At 36.5% G+C, this 21,937-nt stretch overlaps 1 protein-coding gene across 2 annotated transcripts in view; it reads right to left on the bottom strand.

Annotated features, from left to right (window-relative positions):
* Positions 1-21,937, bottom strand: part of VWC2L (von Willebrand factor C domain containing protein 2 like) — a 140,840-nt gene that overhangs the window by 112,029 nt on the left and 6,874 nt on the right. The window contains exon 3 of one of the 2 annotated variants that reach the window (XM_006082485.3): positions 3,121-3,250. The exons of the other annotated variant lie outside the window; for it this stretch is intronic. Within the exon in view, the coding sequence (XP_006082547.1) occupies positions 3,121-3,250 (130 nt within the window). The remainder of the gene's footprint in view (positions 1-3,120; positions 3,251-21,937) is intronic. 2 annotated transcript variants of the gene reach the window in all.

The raw sequence follows: 21,937 nt of genomic DNA, 5'->3' as shown, positions 1-21,937 counted from the left end.
ACAAGTATATGTAATTAAATCAATTCATAAAAATTACATTATGGAGAATAAAGATGGGCTATCATTGTTTATTTAGGGAACATAGTACCTTGTACTTTATAATATTTTAAAAAATACTTGCATCCAAAGGTAATTGTTACATTTTCATTGGCAACTACTGTTTTCTGGAAAACCATACGTGTCCATGTACTTCTTTGCTTTGTTTGTTCTTAAATAATCTGAGAAAAAAGATTTTTATATTAGCTGAATATTGAGTTTTAATATTAGGTGTGGTAGATTCTATTGCTTTAAACTTCCATTTTATATCTTTAATGCCTCTTGCTCTTGGCAAATTATAATTCAGGAAAGCAGAAAAATCTAGTATGCAAAATCTAGTATTTGGCAGCCAAGATAATCAGCATTTATGCACACTGAAAATTTTCAATATTTATGAAGAATTTTAAAATGTATAAAATGTGATAGAACTATTTACAAATTAAGACCTAGTGCCTCTACATTTTCCACAGGGTTGATTTTAATCTTGTTTTTTACATATAAGGAAATAGTAGTATACTTTAAAAATAGCTTACATTATAATGAACAAAATAGTCTTGTCATATAGAATGAGACAGTATTATCATGTATTGGAAATTTAGGCAACAATTCTAGATCTATTTTGTCATAGTAAACATCTATTTGCCTTCACCTTTTCTTTTCATGGGTGACCTGTTTCTGTTTTCTGGGCTAGGCCTCCAATGAGGGCAAGCAAGACGAGGCTTAGTCTGTTGTCTCAATAAAATACTGGTAACACTGGTGGTCATAGGCATTCTCTAGTGGTCCTTAGTATGCTCCTCTTAGCAATGATTATACTGTATTTTTGGGCACAAGTGACTAATTACTGGGATTTAATAATTATAAAAAGATGTCATAATGTTATAGTATAAGAGTTAGTATTTCTGCTAACTCTAATTTAGGCTCATTTCCTTTATTTAAAAAGGAAAAGAACATTTACTTGGAAATGGTAAGAGAAAACAGAAGTGGTTGTTTTGTAGTGTTTCATGAACTAAAATTTGGAAAACTTTACTAATATTTCTTGTTCTGTCAACATATGCTCTTCAGGAATACTAATGGATTACAAATTGAACTAATAGAACAATTCAAGTTCATTCATTGTTTTTGTACAAAGAGGGTTTCATTTCAAGACAAATTCACACTCTGGCAAGTAATAGATTGAACTAGGATAACCTTGGCGACAGATTACGTATGACTAGCTTGTAATGGCTGATTTAACATCTGACATGGAAATTAACCCTGGATATATTATAGGCTTTGGTGTGGGGTAGCAGGGAGATGTGGCAGATGCATGTGTAAAAACTCTTATTTTAAATGCATGGTCTTGTATGGTTTAATTCTGTGAGTACTCTGAGTATGTCCAGACAAGAGATTTTAACTGTAAGCATAATTTCATTTACCCTAAATGTAAAAACAAAGCCAACCAGGGCCACTTAGGGAAGAGAGGATCCTCAAGGACCTATTTAGACAGTTGCTTCTAGAGAGAGAAAAAAAATGTTCAGTCAAAGACTTGTCAATCCTAATTTTAAAGATTGATTAGGTAGCTGATTTTTTTCTTCCTTCTGTCCTTGGAGAAAATGAAAAATAACAGGTCCCCTTCCACTTTACACTAACCATTCATATACTTTATGACAGTTAGCTTTCCCTTGAGTCTTCTCTTCTCCAGGAAAAATTATGCTAACTCCTTCAGTCTGTCCTCATAGGTCCTATTTTTCAACCATTAAATCATTGTATGGTTCTCCCTGTACTTTTCCCAGTTTCTTCAAAATCCCTTTAAAAATATAAAGTCTTAAGTTTTACATCTTTGTCTATATTAGATAGATTAGAATGCCAGAGGAATATTTCTTTCCACATTCCACGTCGAAAAGATGGTTACAAGACACAGGTCAGCTGGATGATAGGGAAAAGGAGAAAAAGAGAAGCCAGGCGAGCAGTTTAATATTCAACTCATTGGCTTTGTATGATCAGAAAGAGTAAAAACTGGGCCTGATAAAATGTCACAGGATTCTTCGTAAGCCCTTTGCAAAGATACTAAAACATAAAATTACTATAAAATCCATCAGGCTGCTTTTGAGTTTTCTTTAACTAAATAACTTAATACTCCTCTTTCATAATTATAATTCTGCAAAGTAAAACATTAGTATGTGAACTAACATCATGCCAAGTTCAGGTCCCCAAAAATGTGTAATGGAGGATGATGAGCCCTGCTAACTCAAGAGAGGGCATGGGGATTCAACGTTAGAGTGACCTCACCTTAATTAAGAGCTAGAACCACTTTTTCAAGTAGATATTAATGCCAAGAGGGGACACTGGTGGAGTGTTACTCAGCAAAGGTTTATTATTGGGTAGTACATGACCAGTAGGAAGAGCATGATATTGGCTTAGCTGACATGCTGTTCCGGGTTTATGGCCTGGTATTTTCTTCTCTGCAGCATCACCTTGATTTTGGGTAATGCTGTAGTAATTTCTACCTTTCCATTGCATGGGGGCCAAAAAGATCTTATCAACCAAATTCCCCTCTATAACAATTACTGTGAGAGCAAGATTCCATGGTAATAAAATCCTAGAATAAAAGCCCTAGAGTTTCTAGTGTTTTCTTACTTCAACTTAGGTGCATTGATAATTGAATTCTGTATTTATTTGATAATGTTAAACCTAAAGTCCTATCTATACCAAAAGCAAAATACTGGCATTTATCCTCTCTACTCTGGGTTATGCACGATGAAATAGGTCAACCGCTTCATAACCTCCATGAGAGAGAAATTCAGTCACTACGGAAAGACGGTACTTATCCTTTCCAATATCCTCCTTATCAATCAACAATAAATAATAGGCATCACAACAAAGTTGGCTTATAAAAGCTTTAGTTCCCCCAACTGAATGCTTCATGATTCACCCGTTGCTGGTTTATTTTCACTTTAGGGTGGGATAAAAATATAAATTGGCCAGGCCCACGTTGAAAAACCACAGGCCGATCTGAGAGGGCTCTTGCATTGAATGGTGTGCAGAGGTGAAATATTTGTATTTGGCGCTAACCCCTCTTTGAAAGCTAATGCAGGACGGTCTTACCATTTTTGCAGACAGGACAACATTGCTCTGGTTCATAGACTGGGTTGACACACTCAGGAACTGCGCAGTCTGCTACAACACAGTGAACTTCATTGCTGGGCTCACAGCGACACCATTCACATGGAGAGGGCTAGGAACAAATCTAAAATTAGCCCCTTTTCTCCTATAACTTAATGCTTGCACATTCATATGCTGTCAGAAGACAAAACATTAGTGTTTATATTGGCTTTACTGTATTAACTCCATTACCATGTGTATGATCATTCTTCCCCAATGGAAGGCAACCTAGACGTCCAAGCCACGGTAGGTTGTCATGTGCATCTTAGGTTGCCAGGAGCAACTGGGCATTCATGTATGACTTTCCTGCCTATGCTCCTACTTCCCAAAGACCATTTTGGACAACTAATATGTCACCTCCTGGTTTTGTTTCCAGATGTGCTGATTGCTCTGCCTTCCTCTCATAAAGAGGAATGAGACTGGAACATGTGAAGTAAGTTTTTGCCATTCATCATTTTTCTTCCTAAAGAAAATTACCGAGAAACAAGAACACGGTAAATGGACATTCTTACCTTTTTTATGAACTCTTTTGTTCCCAGCTAACCTAGACACTAAATGACTTTTTTTTTCATGTGAATTTTAGAGGAGATTGCATTTGGGATGCAAACATCCAGGCACTGCCTCTTGGAAGATTTAGTGAATACCTCGCATCTTGCCTGCTTACTTTTATGAACGAACTAAAATCCATCGGCTTAAAAAAGCCACTCTTGACTTATAAAGCCACTTTTTAAGAGTCAACGACTCTAAAAATAGAGCTGAAAAATGATTCATGTAGGAGGAAAATAAATTGATTGTAAATTGTAATTGAAAAAGAAAAATAAATCAGAAAGCTATTTTTGTCTTCAAAGTACTTACCGATTGAGAGTGAGTTTGGGGTTTTGTTTCCTTTTAGAAACTGCTTATACCACAGATAATCTTAAGCAGTGGCCCCTCTATGACTTTCACATTCTTTACAGGCTCTAGCTCTCCTTTCTCATGAAACAGAGGTTGCGAATTCTGGGATGACAACTTGGAGGTCTTAGAAGTTATGCAGGTCTATGTATCTCAAATCAAGCCATTTGTTTCCAGATAATTCTGCCTCCATCTCTAGGCCCCAGTCTCTCCCTCCCAGACTGTGTTAGTTAAAGCCCTCTGCCTTTGTCTCAGTGGCTAGTGCCCATACCATTGTCTGCTCTTATTTCTTCTGGAACTTGTAAATTTGAGTAATATCAGTGCTCCTGGACTCAGGGAGCCTGGGGGGATGGGGTGGTGGTGGAAATCTTTCAACTAATTATCTTAAAAGTAAATTTATATTTGCTTTCTGCTTGAAGAATTATTTTATTTTCAAACTTAGTAGGAATAAGAGAAGTATACACAGAATCTGTGGGAAAACATTGCTATTTCTTAACATGGTGATAAGTTTGTTAAAGGGCAGAGTTAAGGGCTTTACCAGGTGGTGAGTTGTGTTAAGCATTTCAGGAGAATTTACCGGATTGTCCCTAAAGCTGGGATATTCCTGAAGCTTCTCCACTGAATAATCTCAGTACATGAAGGAAAAGCTTTGAAACCACAGCACACTATCTGATGGAGGAAATGTTTAATGAGGAAACAGTGAGAGAGATGGACATTCTTGCTGCTATACTGTTCCGTTATGATATCTTACCTTCCCACGCAAAATTGTCAGGTGGCCCCCTTTCCTTGATTAACTGCAAAGTAGTGGCTGTGCACAGCCTTCTTAAAGCACAGAAGGACTTGGCCCGCATTTCTTGCTAATATGAGAGAAAAAGGAGCCACTGGTATGATCGCTTCCATACCCTGTCCTTCCTCAGCTGTGATCCTTTCTTCCTGCTGAAGGAGGGGCTGATCTGTGTGACTCCAATGGACTGATTCTGGCATTAAAAGCCTCAAAGACCCCCTACATGTTCCCATGCAAAACATTTCCCTCAAAGTAACTGTGATCTTTGAGAAAGATCTGTTGGACGACTAGATTCCCAACGAAGACTGATGAAGATTACCATCCTAATTCAAACAAGAGCAAGAATGCTATTCTGTGCACTCCCCTCTGAGGAGTTTATTTTTCAGTGATTTGTACATTCTTCACGCATCCAGATCCTCAGGAATAACCATTAGCAACTACATAATTGATTTATACAGTGTAGGTATTTCCTGCTAAGAAGGAGATTTCACTAACTAGGGTGGTACGTGCAGAAAGAGATCATTATGGAGCCGCAGATGTGAGTTAGTAGAAAGCTGTAGTAGGCTGAGGTTAGGTTGGCACGCGGCTCACGTTCCTGGAGCTCGGCATCTTCAAGCCTTGGAGGCTGGTAGCTACCCTGGTATCTGGGTAAAGCACTGACAGATACTGGTCCTGCAAAGGCCCTGGGGCGTCTGCCTGACATTGGTGGAGGCTGGATGTGTGTGGACTGGAATCCTGAGAAACATTCTGTGTAAGAGCTAAGGCCGCAAGGCTTCCTGGCTAACGTATGCCTGCTTTCTTTCCTTCCTTCCTCCCTTCCTTCCTTCCTTCCTTCCTTTCTTCCTCCCTTCCTTCCTTCCTTCCTTCCTCCCTCCCTCCCTCCCTCCCTCCCTACCTCCCTCCCTCTCTTCCTTCCTTTCTTTCTTTTTATGCCTGTTTTTGAAAGGATTTTGAGTAATCAGAAACATAAATTAGAAAAATAAAAATGTCACCCTAGCCATTGGCAGATACTACATTTTCCTGAAACTGGCTTTATTCATGTACCACATTCATTTGTCCCTTCTTGGCCCAGAATCTCTTGTCTGAAACAAGTTATTTCCGCTTTTCTTTTTATTCAGTCTTTTGTTTTCAAATAATATCTGTTTCAGTCTTATTTCTTCTCATTTTAAGCCTCTTGGGCCCCTCTCCTTCCCCTCTTCACAGTCCATCGAGTTTAACCCAGTGGCCTCCCTCCGCAGCCCCTCTGCCTCTTGCCGTCCTCTTTCCCATGCTCTCCAGTCCAGACACCCTCTTTCCTTGCTCAATGTGACTTCCTTCACTGCCCTGAAAACACACTGCTTAAACATTGAGAAGTTTCCTAGGAGTGAGCAATGAGTTACTTGGACAATAATTTCAGACTTTAAAAATCCTTCCTACCAAACAGCATACAACTGTGAAAGGTTTGGCGCTTTGAATAAATCTTTACATCTTAAGCACTGAGCTGGGTACAGATTTCCCTTTATCAGACTCTTCAATATCAAAACTATAGATTAAATCTGAAAACATCCCGGTAAAACCAAAGATTAAACAATAAAGTTATCCTTAGCGGAACAGAGGACACTGAAATAAGTACTTGGGGAAAATTACTCTTACTAACTTTTTGCAGAGAAACATGTGAATTATGTGTGCTACATGGCTTTAACAGCCAGAGATTTGGGAAGATGATTAAATGACACCATCCTAAAATTTTATACCAGGAAAATCTATTCCTAGAAATGTCAAGGAATATTTTACTTCTACGAAAGGTTTGGAACATAAAGTAACATTCACTATATATACCTTATGCACCTTTACAGAAATCTTAATTGAAATTAGGTTTCAAGGTCAAATTAATTTGTTACTGAATATATTCGATGATCTGAGTATATGACTATTATGAATCCCTATACCTCCAGCTTAGTGTTTTGAATATCAAATGTGGGACCCTTTTTAAGCAGAAACCTGGCATTTTATCTATAGTTCCTGCTATCACTGAATACATTTGCATGGCAAATCCAAACGTTGCCCCAGCTGCCCCCAAATTTCAAATGGTTTTTCTGATATATATTTATAATTAATAGAGTAAAAGGAGACTCTTAAATATTGGCTTAGGTGACTAGAATTCCAATATTCCTTCTTGGTATTAGAATGGAAACATGGCGATATACATTGTTTTCAAAGTGGTTAACTTCTCAAGATCTTGATGCTGAAATCCATTGTCCCTGTCTGTGATTTTTGAGGATTCTTGGAGAATTGGAGGAGATGTACCAGAATTTTGGAAATAGTAGATTGCTCCATGATGCTTTAAAGTGGAAAACATATAATGAGAACTAGTAACTTAATGACTGGAATAATTGAGTAACTCCTGAAAAATTGTCAAATATATTCTTTGTGAGACTTTGGAAGCTAACACCCGACTATTAGAACATGCTATTATAGACTTGTTACACAGAGTTCTCCTAATGTTTATAAAAAATGTACATTTATTTTGTATCCATACCTGTGGAAAGCCTGGATGTTTGGTCCATACATCAGTACCTCATGGCATCATTATTTATGTGGTGACTGCTATTGGCATTGTTCATAGAGTGCCAGGAGGGTATGGTAACAGCCTATAAGACTTGTTATATGAATTCAAACCTCAGAGTGACAAGGATCATAGTAGTATTCAGTTTCCTACTTTAATTTGGTGAAGTTTAAGATAACAATGTTCATACAAGTTGAAGAACTCTAAATTAGAAAAAAATAGAAAATAATATTTCACTTAGTTGGCTTTGTTTGGGTGGTACGGTAGCATGGTTAAAAGCAAGTTCCTATTAACCATGCTACTTGAATTCTAGTCTTAAATGCTTTACTTACTAGCTGGGAATCTTTGGAAAATTATATAACCTTGATGTGCCTTAGTTTCTTAATCTACAAAATGGGAATAACAGCATTACCAACTTCACAGCTACTGTGAAGCACATAAAAATATATAAAATATTATAACTATCATCATCATCATTGCATACTTAGTGAGAACTTTTTGAAAAAAATTCAAAAAGTATACAATTGGAAGCATAAGACTGTTTAAAAGAATATTTAGCTTATTTCTCTTATTAAATTGTCATCTGGTTGCAGAGGTGGTTGTGATAAAGTGTTTTTTAAAAATATATTTTTATTGATTTCAGAGAGGAAGGGAGAGGGAGAGAGAGATAGAAATATCAATGATGCAAGAGAACCATTGGTTGGCTGCCTTCCTCACAACCCCCACTGGGGATAGAGCCTGCAACCCAGGCATGTGGCCTGACTGGAAATCAAACCGTGACTTCCTGGTTCATAGGTCGATGCTCAACCAGTGAGCCACACTGGCCGAGCAGTTGTGATAAAGTTTTATAGGACTTGGTTTGGTGGTGGTGGTGGAGGAGGGTGGTTGTGAACTAAAAGAATTAATCCTGTCAGAAATTCATTAAAATTATTAGAAGCCTCTAGATAAAGAATGATTGTGAATGGTTAAAATTACCATTAAAAGTCACTCAGAAAAAGAAAGGCAACGAACTTATTTTATTTTCCTGAAGTCTGATCATTTAGATGTCAATTCAAATGCCCTCTCTCTCATCATCTCCTTCCATCATGCTGTCCATCCAGGGCACTAATCAGTTCATGAAATCACCTTATGGAATTTGTTTAGACTTTATTCTTATCTGCCTTCCCTACAGATTATACACTTCTAATATGGTAGTATGTTGTTCATTGCTATATTCTCAACGCCAGGAAGGCATCTTAGCACATGGTAAATACTCAATAAATAGCTGTTAACATATGCACAGTCATTTATGCATTATTTATATTTTCTTATTTGTTCAGCCATACCTCTGGGCAGCTCCATCTGTGTTCAAGGGCACTTTAGGGGGAAAGATTTCTGACTATGAGTTAGGAAATAACTATTTGAGTTTCAATATTACGGCAATGAACATAAACTCACTCTCTAAAGGGAATTTGAAATTCATAATATCTATTGTGTGGATCACAAGGTAAGTAAATCTTCAATCACCCCATTGACTGGACAATCTAGCAGATGATTGCAGACTTTTACTGCACTAGAAAAACACCATGATAACTAAATATAGGACCAGAATATGTGTGGAGGAACTGCTGGAGAGACTGAAAAACTCATCTCCTTTTATAATGTGTGTCAAGTTTAACGGTTGCTTATTGAACAAAATTATTTTAGTGTATTATTATAAAATATATTTTATAAAAAAGCCCAAATTTTAAACATGTCCATTCTCCTAAAGGGCAGGTTAGCATACAAAGTCTAACAAAACTCATTCTGAATGTTCTGAGAAACAGAACTTGCTTTCCAGGAAGCCCATTGTGCATATTGTTGAAGGCTGAAGGGACAGGATATATTCTAAGCGCCATGTTGCAGCATCCTCATGGTGTCATGTGTGCTTTGGCACACGTGATACTAGACTTTGGACACCATGTACTCTATGTCTTTGATAATTGTAAAAAATTATTAAAAATAAGATAGCTTTGATTGCCTCTGCAAAAACTTCCCATTAAACAACTATTTAAAACCTGATCTCTACCAAGGAAAAGATACTGCTTTAAGAGGCACTCATCTTTTAGAGATAATTTATGGCATAAATTTCATCACTTTATGAAACAAATCTCATTACTTTCAAGCTGTATGAGAAATTTGGAAGATGCCATTTCAAAGTTGCTGATGCCTGTCAGGAATCTCACTGTTCACTTCATTAAAATATACATTAAATTACAGAGTACAAGGATTTTTAGCACCCACTGCCACTCTTGTAGCCAGTAATTTGCATGCGGCTGGAGTCCCCAAATAGTCAATGGATCTAATGGGTTTTAACCAAATTTTACCATCATGTGAAAGAAGACCCATCGCACTACTGAATAAAATGCTCCTCAGTGTCCTATACTAATGGGATCGTTGTAACCTCTTCAGTGATCTGCCCTATTGATTGGAGGATATTTGAAATACAGAGGTCACAAGTCTTATCAAATTATGAACAGAGTTGGGACTTCTTTAAGAATTTTACTACTGTTGAAGCAAATAAAAAATCAGATGCATATATATTTTTTTATAATCATCACAGCTGGTCAGCAAATGTATATGCTGGTTATCATTTGAATAACAAGTTAAATACTAACTGTTTTGGCTTTTTCTTAGGAGTTGGTATTTTGAAAATATATTCTGGAACATTATTTCTACGAGTCTGTTAAAAACCACTTCATGTTTGTTAAAAATGCAAACATTTTAGCCAAGTGATTGTAAAAATGCACACAGCTTAGCCTATGTAGATATGGTAAACCAGGTAGGTAATAAACAAAAATTCAGAAATATAAAATAGAAATTTAAAAATTATTTATTTGGCATATTTATTAAATATAGGATATATGTATATAAGGTAAACCAAGATGAACTACATATCTAGCTTGCCCTCAATAAATGACAATCTAAAAGACAATAGTGATAATCTAGATATCTATAAAAATAAGTTTAATGTTTAAGGATTATTGGAGTAAATCTTTATATTTTCATTTGCAATTACTCCAAGCTAATGTAAAACTCAAGAATATTGCAAAACAGTTGATAAAATGCCCAATAAAAAATTACTCATTATGAAGTACAAAAAAGTCCCTTCATTCTTGAAAATTCTTCATTATGGTTGGAACACAACAGTGACATTATATTAATGGCCTTTTCCCCCTTATTTTTCCTTAAAATATGTATTTAAATAGACTTTGGGCAGGCAATCCTATAATTACATACTGACTATTCTGATAAACTGGTCATCTATTGAACCAATTTTTTTTCTGAATGTTTTCAAGACAAAATGCAGCTTTTTCTGAAGTATGAATAATAACATACGGAAAGAAAATACAGATAAGGAGAATGTAAGCAAAACTATCTTTCTTTAGTTACAATCACAGATTTATTTTTTTAGGTAGGCAAGCACACTTATCAAGGAAATATCAGCTTGTGTTTAAAAGGTGGGGGGTGTTCTTTCAGCCTTTAAGATCTTAAGGGAACCCAATGGAATAGACAAAGGCTAAAGGATTCAAGATAAAGATTTGTATAAAGCATCACACCTATACTTGTGAAATAGCTGAGAAAAGCAGCAGCCTAGTCCTTCACTGATAAGCTGGATTGACAGTTGACTTTGGCACAAGGAAGGTCCTTGACAATGAACCAAGTATTTTCAGTAGAGCCTGTATGTCTCCATGCCAGGGATGCTCCTCCAATCACCCATTTATGCCGAAGGGAAAAAGTAACGTTATAACTTAAAAATTTCACTTTTTGACACTGAAAAGGACAGATGATTGAGATCACGTAAAAAGCTAGTAATCTATAATATCATGAAACAAGGCCCATGTGTGGGTGGGGGAGAATACATCACCATTAGAATTCTACAACCTGAAGGAATTATGTGAGATGCTAATATGCTAGTCCCATTCTATGGGAGACATTAGAAGGAGGTGGTGATGGAAAAGCGAGAGGGCATAACTCAGCCTGCTGGCCTTACATGGTGACATTGAATTGAGGGCTTCTGGTCATCTAGGAGAGAAAGGAGTCATAGGCCTCATACAACCAAATCCATTTGTATTGGGAGTGCCAATCAGATTATTACCTAAGAAATCTCTTTGCCACCCTCAGTATTTCTCTGGGCAAAAATTTTCTAAAAGTTGAAATCTTTTTTCTTCATTTTCCGTTTGCTGGCAACGTTCTCTTACATGTTACAAAGAGGGAGTAATTAAAAATTAATAAAGCAAAGTGCTTATAACTGCTAATATTAAAATATATTAATTTTCAACTTTAATTCCCAATAGCAATTTCTATTAAATTTTAGACTTCATTATTTGATACTTACTTAACTCACAGCTTACCTCATTCAACAAAAATACATTGAGATGGCTTATGGGCAATAAGATGAAAGTATAAAAAATCTTGACTGAGGAGTTGCTTGATAAGCCTTTCAACTTTAGTGTGCACTCTTGTGCAAGGTACAGCAGATGCAGTCGTAATTTTGAAACTATGTATACATTTGTTAGTCTTATTGCCCAGTAGAATTTGGTTGTATGGAATAAGCACATTTGGAACTCAAGTCCTGCCATCAAATACTATTGTTTTACCTTGGCCAGATCACTTAAAACACTTGAACCTGGTTTTCTCATTTGTAAGATGAAGGTGATAATAACCTAATAGAAATAGGGCTCTAATTTTCTCACTTGATTTTTATGAGACAAAAAGGAACTTTTAAACTCTGTGAACTTGTAAAAAAATATACTGTCGTCATCATAGCTTTCAACTTGACCAGTGTTTCTTTTCTTTATTTCCCTTTGTATATTATCAAGGAAGTTCTATATTAATCATACATAAATTATTTTTCTTAAGTGATGGCATACACATTTTCATTTTTAATGATTTGACATATTGAATTTCTAAGAATATATTGTTTAGAATTTTGAAAATAATCTGGGTTTCATCTCTAAAATTTATACTCAGATCATGGTTAGACTGAGAATGACATTGGACAAAATTTTTAGATAGTTAATTAGATTCTTATTTACAAAGATAAAACTTCAATCATTAATCAGATTTGTGACAAAAAGAGATTTTTTCTTAAACAGGGTAACTTGAGATCACATTTTTTTGAGTCTTGATTGAAGTCCTTTCTAGTTTCAATGTGAATGTCCTAGACTAGAGTCTCATTAACAAAAAGAAAATTCTGTGTGATTATTCTTTTTTTTCTCTCTAATGAAGCTTTCTAAAACTCAGCAGTCAAAGGTTTGTTACTTTAACAGGATTGTTGGAGAAAAATTAAAGTTATACTGAACAATTATTTTAATTTTTTAAAAATTGATTTTAGAGAGAGAGGAAAGGTGAGGGAGAGAGAGATAGAAACACTGATGAGAGAGAACATTTATTGGCTGCCTCCTGCACACCCCCTACTGGGGATCAGGCCACAAACCGGGCATGTTCCCTGACCGGGAATGGAACCAGTGATCTCTTAGCTCATGGATCAATGCTCAACCACTGAACCACACCAGCCGGGTGTAGACTGAACAATTTAATTTTTTCCTTGTCATTTTTAGGAAAGGGAAATAAAACTAATTTGCAGTAAAAATAAGTGCAGTTTCAGAGAGCTGTGGCTCTTCTCTCACTATAAAGAAAAATGAAAATTTGGTAACTACTGGAAGTTTTTACGTTGACTATGGAATTTCTAAGTCTGAAAAATTATCATCAAGGTCCATGTTTGTTGTTGTTTTAAATTTGTAGTTTACTGATGTAGAAATTAGAAAAACAACAACAACAACAACCTAAGTTCACAAAAATATTTGTAGTCAATTCTCACTGCATTCAGAATTCAGGTTTTGTTTGTTTTAATGGATGGGAATGCACTTCTTTAGATGCATACTTCTTTATGGCCATGGGAGTTTTTAAAATGAGATAAATCGAGCCCTGTAAAATGTGGAGCAGGGAAAGAATTTTCCTCATGTTAGCAATGTACTATACACTTCGACAGAAAGATATGGGACTTAATGTGAAATATGTGAGTTAGAACTGAACACACATTTCAGAATATAGGACATGAATATGCTGACATGGGAAATAGGCCCTCCCTACCACGTCTTGCATAATGTCCATAGTGAACTTACAGAAGCTGGTCAGGTGTAATGGAGAGAGCACTGGAGTTAGAGTAAGAAGCCTTACCTTCTCATTTGTAAAATGAGAATAAAAATGTCTAAGGACTAAATCATTCAATGAGGGAACACTGCTGCAGAATATTTCATAAAGTTGTCAACAATTACTTGTTTTGATCTGGTTGTGTCACTTCCCTGATCCAAGCCCTTCTTTGATGCCTCTCTACTCAGTCCTGGCTTCAGCCCCAGCCCCTTAGCCTGGCACTGACATTGTGATCTCGTCCCATGCTCCCTTCTCACTTTTCTCTCTCACTTTTTGTCTCCTCTGTACCCCATGTTCTGGCCACTAGGGTTACTTCGTATTTCTCTGTACGAAGTAACAGAGAAATTTTACTTTTGCAAAATTTCCTATTTTGTCTAAAATGCTTTCAATGCACAGAAATTCCTACTCTTAAGATACCTTCCTTCAGGCTGAATTATTCCTTTCTTTAGAGGAATTCCTAGATCAGTCCTTACAGGACCCCTGTTGTTAGTGGTACCTGTATTACTCCTTTGATAGACTAGGAGCACCTGGAAGGTCAGATTTATGTCTTATATATTTTGGTGCAGCCCCACAAGACCTACCACTTCTCCATATTTAGTAAAATGAGACACAATAACATCAAACTATGAATTATGTAAGGTGACTTGAAAAGATAAAATAATGGGCTGAATAAGTAAGCAGAGAGTGTATATATATATATATATATATATATATATATATATATATATATATGGCCTAAATCATTCAATGAGGGAACACTTACTTAATGATGTAATATTTACTTAATGATGTAATGGGAAGTCTATTACATTAAATTAAAAGTACCTACTTGTCACATAATCGGAAGAGAGCACTTGGGATAGCCAAATAATGGAACTTTCATTATCTTTGTTTATCTATTTCATTGGAGGATTTTCAGTAAGTGGAAAGTTATTGTTACACATAATAGTTTATATATTTAGGAAAGTATAAATATTATAACAATATATATTTATATTATATATAAATTATTATATATACATGCAAAGTATCATATACCCAAGAGCAAAGTTGTACTCCTTGGAGACAAGCAGATAAAGAGATATGACTAAGCATGTCTACTGTTAAGTTTGTATATAACACGGGCAAGTTTGCTTAAAACAGGCAAATCTGGATGCATTTTAAAATTTACCTGTCTGAAAAGAGATCCCTGAGACCACCCACAAGCAAAGTAGGTCCTATATTTATCAATACTCAAAGATTTTACAACATTCAGGAATGGAGGTTTGAAAGATTTGATGACAGAACAATTTGAGGGAAGTGGAAAGGGAAGAAGAATAATTTGATTATAGATCAGAAGTTGGCAAACTTTTTCTATAGAGGGTCAGACAGTAAGTATTTTTACCAGTGAGGGTCAGATGGGCTCTGGAGCAAATACTGAACTCTGCATGCTAGTCTAAAGGCACCATAGACATAAATGAATCAGCATCACTGTTTCCCAATAGGACTCTATTTACCAACACAGAAAGTGAGCTGGATTTGGCTAATGGATCATAATGTGCTGACCCTTATCTTAACTTTTTGATTATATGTGACTGGCACCATTGTCATTATAATTTTAAATAAGTAATTTTCAAATTAAATTGTTTTATGCAACAAAATTAATAAATTCCTATAAATAATCATAGCAAATGTAATTTGGGGAACTTTAAAAAGAACTAGACATTCGAGGATAAATTGAGATGTAAAGACTTTTTTTATTATTAACTGTCCTGAAGAGTCGAAGAAATAAAAGATTATCTTGAATCATTAGCAAGATATTTCTTAAGCTGTGTTTCACTGAACTGTTATTAACTTTAAGATGTTAATAGAAGTTCTGAGGGGAAAAAAGTGTTTTACTGTTACATAAATTTGTGAAATACTGGATTAAATTCAGCTTAGTAGTAATAATAGTAAAAATGTCCCATAGTTTTTATGAATATCTTTTTGTGTGCCAAGTTTTTACTATTATATCTGTTTTAGAGATGTGTACCCTAAGACATACTGAAGTATTTTAACATGTGCCTTGGTCATGGGGCTAGTAAGTGATAGAGCCCCCTCTAAAATCAAGTTTTCCATCACACTGTTGAGATTTGAGCTGCAGAACTGTTCATATTGACTCTCAGACAAACCTTTAAAAAATTTTCAAGCACTGTCAGTACACTAATGTGGTCGGCACATTTCTAATAGATGTCCAAAGAATCATCACTTCTTAAATTTACTTGACCATGACAAAAAAAAAAAATCCTTACAAAGATTCTCAGAGGGGCCAGTGTTCCCTAGAAGACAGTCTGAACAGGGTTACATATGTCAGCAATTTCTGAGTCCAGCTTATCATTAGAATAATCTGGAAAATTTTAGAAAAAACAAAAATTTAAATAACTTTAATTGTAATTAAAAAGGGAGAGATCAAGACATGTGAGTTTTTGCAGTATGCCTGCCTTAAATGATCTGATAATATACTAATTTAAGGATATGCTTTTCTTCCAATGCCACATAACCTGAGACTTTTGCACACCCCACCCATTTCACACACTCCATTCTCCTATGAAGTGAGAAATGAGAGATTGCAGAGTAAGAAAAAAAAAATCAAGAACTTAGTCCTCAGTTCCTGAAAATACCAAATGTATGCAATTTAGTTCCTTACAAATGTATAGCTAATTTAGTTCCTTTGTTACTTCCTAGCATTAGTTACTACCTATGAAAGTAGATAGTGTTTAATCTAATGTATTTGTTTTATTTTGGCCTATAGTTTGTTTAATTAAATAATTTTTCATTTTTAGACAAATGGCCCTCTTTTTATCAGAGCCTTTGCAAACTTAGAGTACATTTTGCAAAAGGAGACTGTGTCAGACTGATTTTAGATATGCCAATATTTGATTGTTCTTATGTACTTTAACTCTGGGTTGTCATGGTGATAGGTCCTGATATCACATTTTTATAGACAATTGGCTGAAATTGATCTTTGCATCCAACATATTTATTAGAAAGGAATATGCAAATAAGCAACATTTTTCTGTTATAACTACAGGTTGTAAGCTGTCGGGGAAAAAAAAAGATCACAGGAAAGCAATGTATTAGTATCACTTTTGCCAATAATTAGTTATGTATTTGTTTTCACTGAGTTTCTGTTAGTTTAACCATCTGTAAAATGCATTAGGAAAAACAAATTTAAAGTTCTTTTCCAGATCTAAAAGTTCTAGTCAGCTCTTAAAAGTAGGAAAGACCTAGACTATGAAAAACAAGCCATAATACTTGCCTTTTATAAATAGAATTTATATAAACTCAGACAATAGAAATCTAATCCTATGCCAAGAAGTAACAATGGTAGTCAAAGGTCAGTATTAAAATAAAATGATTTCAAAATTCCATCCAAGTAGTATTTAGTTAAAAAAAACAACACCTTTAAGCAGTTAGAATTTAGTTATAAATCAATATGTAATACTATAATTTTCAAATTCCCAATACTATTTACTCTTCACGAGACTGTGACTGCTATCCACTTTATGTTTTTTTTTTTACTTTTATTTTTTCAAATATATGTTTTATTGATTTTTTTACAGAGAGGAAGGGAGAGGGATAGAGAGTTAGAAACATCGATGAGAGAGAAACATCGATCAGCTGCCTCCTGCACACTCCCTACCCGGGTTGTGTCCGCAACCAAGGTACATGCCCCTGACTGGAATCGAACCTGGGACCCTTTAGTCTGCAGGCCGACGCTCTATCCACTGAGCCAAACCAGCTAGGGCTATGTGTTTTTTTTTAAGTTTTTATTGATTTCAGAGAGGAAGGGAGAAAGAGAGAGAGAGAGAGAGAGAGAGAGAAATGATGAGAGAGAATCACTGATTAGCTGCCTCCTGCATGCCCTACACTGGGGATCGAACCCACAACCCAGGCATGTGCCCTGACCAGGAATCAAACTGTGACTTCCTGGTTCATAGTTCGAAGCTCAACAACTGAGCCATGCCAGCTGGGTGTATCCACTTTAGAAAACTTTATACAGCCTTAAAATAATATCATTTGAAAACTTTTTCAGGAGATAAATGATTTTCCTTGTCACTTTAGTACTTCATTCACACTTTTCATGGTTTCACCAGTCCTTGCAAAGATGGCTTTATTGAGATGTGCTCTGTGGCAGGCTGGAGGCAAGGGGATTGACAATGGAGGTGTGTTAGACTGAAATTACTGATGCTAATCGGTAGTGATGATAAAAGTACAAAGTCTAGACTCTAAAATAAGCCAGTTCCCAATTAACAATGGCTATTGTTTGAGAAAGATCACCTGGATAAGCAAAAGCACGGATCACTTCAAATGGCCTCTTAATTATGTTTCAAGCTCTTCCTGGAAAGCTTGGCAAAGTACAACTAAAACATAAACCAGGAAGCTTTCCTTTCTAAACACTGCCCGATATATAAATCGAGCTGTAGGATAACAAAATCAGAAGAAGTAGAAACACAGGATTCTTATTATCTTAAAGATTTTTGTGAAGAATATTCCAGCTACCCAGCTACCTCAAATTTAACACACACACACACACACACACACACACACACACTTGAATGCATGCATACAACAATCTCAATTGAGATTATATAGATTAATCTATAAAATGTGCACAAATATGTAGACTCAATTTATGAAATAATATATAAAAAGTAGAAAAAAATTATCCATATCATACAATTGACCAATTATGTAGTCTGGAGACTACAGCCACAATTAAAAAGAGGCAAGTTTCTAAAACATCCAAAACCTAGTACTATTGGAGTTAGCTTGGAAGGGGGACTACCAGATCACTGTGTTTTCTATTTCATCTTCTCAACACCAGTGGAGAGTCAGTAAGGGGTGGGCTGAAGTGTCTGCAAATGGCTGATGGCTGACCTCAACTCTGAGCTAGTCACTCACAGTGACAATCCCCACAAATCTCAGATGTGGCTGCAAATCAAACACGGATTGCCCATGTGCACAGGGCACAGAAGCCAAGTCACAAATCTTTGTAGTCACTCTTATCGCACGGCTACCATCATTAGCAGCAGCATCTTGCAATACGAAGGACAGCGATATATATCAGTGGACAAGCATGAAAAACTATTTCTACATACAACTCACCAAAGGGCTGTCTTACTATCAATTCTCCTAAAATTTAAAAGCAAGAGACCTGTTCCAACTGATAACAGACTATTTCACCCCTTCCAGGATTATCTTGGAAGCCATTTATACCCACTTCCTCATTTAAAAACAAAACAAAACATTAAGAAAATCATTCCCACTTATCACTGGAGTTTTTGAAAAAAATTATTGTAAAAATCTGATCTATTTCCTAGATTCAGTATAGTGTTATAGCATTAAAAATGCCTAGTGGGCACAATATAAAATTGATGAGGAAAGGTACAAGGAACTTTCTAAATTTATGTTTTAAGAAATTTGACTTCTATTCTCTGAAATTGGTCAGAGATTATACATATTAAGTAGAAGTTCCCTGGCTACTTATAAAGATAGGACTTTCCCACTGAGAATATTCACCCTGAGACTGTGTTCTGCTTGCCGGGCTGAGCCTCAGGTGAGCAAGCGTCATCACTGATGGGAATGACTTCATCTGTGGTATTTTGTAGAAACTTTAAAGGAGAAGCCATTCCTGAATTTACTCAAAGGCCATTTTAATGTTAAAAACCACAACATACTCTGCAAAACAGAAGTTATTTTGCACAGTCAGCAACTGTAGAATTAGTCTTCTCAATCTCAACACACATCGCCAATAATTATTATTATTATATAAAATTATGATAGTTTTGAGGACTTTCTTTAGATGGAATCTTACAAGGGTCCCTGGTAACTCCATTAACCATTTGTCCAGAATTTGTAAAAACTCTCTTGAAAAAAAATATTGAAAAATCTCACTCATATATTCAAGATCTACATGTTTCTTCGTTATTAGAATAAATACAACCTTCACACTGTGTAGGCAGTTAGACAGACATAAGCAGAACAAGGACAATGGGCCAGGTACAGAAGGTCACCATGCCCTAGCCAGTTTGGCTCAGTATATGAAGCATTGGCCTGTGGACCAAAGGGTCCCAGATTTGATTCTGGTCAAGAGCACGTACCTTGGTTGCAGGCTCCTCCCTGGTCGGGGCGTGTAATTGATGTGTTTCTCTCGCATCATTATTTGTCTCTGTCTGCCCCTCTCCCTTCCACTCTCTCTAAAAGATCAATGGAAAATATCCTCCCTTGAGGATTAACAACAACAACAACAAAAAGCCATCAGGTTGGAAAGATGCAGGTGCCTAGCAATGGACAATCAATTGTAGGGTGGGACCTCACCCCCAGGATGACTTTTCCTCCCCTAGCATATTTCTGGTCATGATGTTTGGACCCCCTGACCTTTCCTCTCTAGAGATAGTATCTTGACCTCAGTTATATTTCAGCTCTAGGCTCAAATAAGCAATAAAACCAGCCATGGCTGATGTCAGAACCAGCTGCATGGAATGACCCCCTTGTCCTGGTGCCAGCCAATCAATCAGTGGAGACCACAGCCCTGAATGGATATACCTGGAAGGCTACTAAATATTCTATTAAGATCTTTTCCTGGGACCTTCCCTAAAATCTCCACCCTTAAAACCCTTAGGTTGGAGGACCCTGTGTGCTCTCCCTCCTGGGAGCATGCCCCAGCCTTTTCCTACCCTCTCTTCTCTCTCTCTCTCTCTCTCTCTCTCTCTCTCTCTCTCTCTCTCTCTCCATCTCTCTCTCCCTCCTCCCTAGGCACCTTACCATACCTTACCATTAGCTTCCTCACTCCCAAGCTCCAAGGGCCCTTCCTTTACATCCATACTCGTTTCCTAAGCTTATTTCTTCTAGGAATTAATTCTTCTACCTCTGCAATTTACCAAATAAATGTTCTCTTACAGTTTCAGTCTTGCTCTGAATTCTTTCCTAGCCAGAACCCAAGTACCAAGGTTGCTGAACCCAGGTTTGGTTTGACCCCATCGGTCAGATACCTGGTGCTCTTCCCACCACCTATAACATCTCTGGAAAATGCACTCTGTACCCCTTTACTAGTGCAAGCATAGAAATGGTGCCTTTCATAGAAACGGTGCCTTTCATAGAAACGGTGCAATGGTGGTGGGTGGGTGAGGTGCAGTGAATTGTGCTTCTGCAAGGTGTTAACTATTAGTCCTCTCAATTGAGATTTCTTTACAGCCACCACCTTCCCCTATTTTTTCACATATTTGGTCCTTAGTTCCCAGAACATGTTGCCTTCCATTCTTTCTCCATATTAGAACTTTCCTTTCTGCTCAAACACCTTTATGGATTTAATGCTACAAGAGTGGACATTCATGATGGGGCACAGATTAATGAGAAAGCTGGAGAGCCTATTTTCCTGTGAAGGTACCCACTGAAGAGCAAGTCAATTCTCAAACCTTCCTGGTATCTACAGTTTTTATGGGCGGGATGATTTGGCAAAATACTCCAAGTGATTAATTTTTTTGTCCTCTTTGCTTCTTTCATCCAGATTTAAATAGTAATGCAAAATTCAGGGCAAAAACTAGGCAGCCTACCACAGCGGGAGAATATGTAGACTTTTTTTTTAAAGCAACAACATGTACATAAAATGTGCGGAATGAGAAAACAATCACACTGAAAACAATGAAAGTAAGAATCAAAACCCTGACCTGCTGTCTTGGGCCCGCAGTGGGAAAAGGACAGAAGTCAACGCCTGCGGAGAAAGGAAGATCTTGAGTGAATCCAAATCCTGAGTGAAGGACACTGGGTGTGGACGGGAGGAAATCACTTTAAAGTGCGACAGGCTGGGTAAAAGCTGAGCCATCTCTTCCAGCTGCATGTAGGGTAACCTTCAGTGTCTGACCTAAAACTAAATCAGTACGAGTTTTAAAGTATAAAAAAAATCCAAAAAGGCTAATTCTAGCTGAGTGAGAGTGATAAAAATACTGAGCAAAATAAGAAACTATTTCTCCCTTTGGGAAACTCAGCATAAGACAGTTAAGCCAAAGCTGACAGAGCCTACATTTCCAATCAACCTTTTTTTGTAGAAAACGCTATTGTAATGTATTATTTATACTCCTTATCTCTTCAGAAGTAGGCCTACTGTCTTTTGGCCTGGGTACACATAAAAGAAAGATGAGAAAATCTACTATAGAGTGACCTTTATCTTAATACAATATTACTAGAACACTGGGAAATTTAGCGTTTTCAAAAAAAGTAGAGAAATCCATTTTCAAAGCTTGCATCTGTCATGTTGAAAAAAAATCCAACCTTTATACATAACATTATTCTTCATATCGGTGACACTTGTGGCCCGATTTACATTTGAATTTGGTGATCAGAGACGA

This window comes from Myotis lucifugus, unplaced genomic scaffold (assembly GCF_000147115.1).
Source record: "Myotis lucifugus unplaced genomic scaffold, Myoluc2.0 scaffold_3, whole genome shotgun sequence".
NCBI lineage: Eukaryota > Metazoa > Chordata > Mammalia > Chiroptera > Vespertilionidae > Myotis > Myotis lucifugus.
This window is presented reverse-complemented; position numbering and strand designations above follow the sequence as displayed.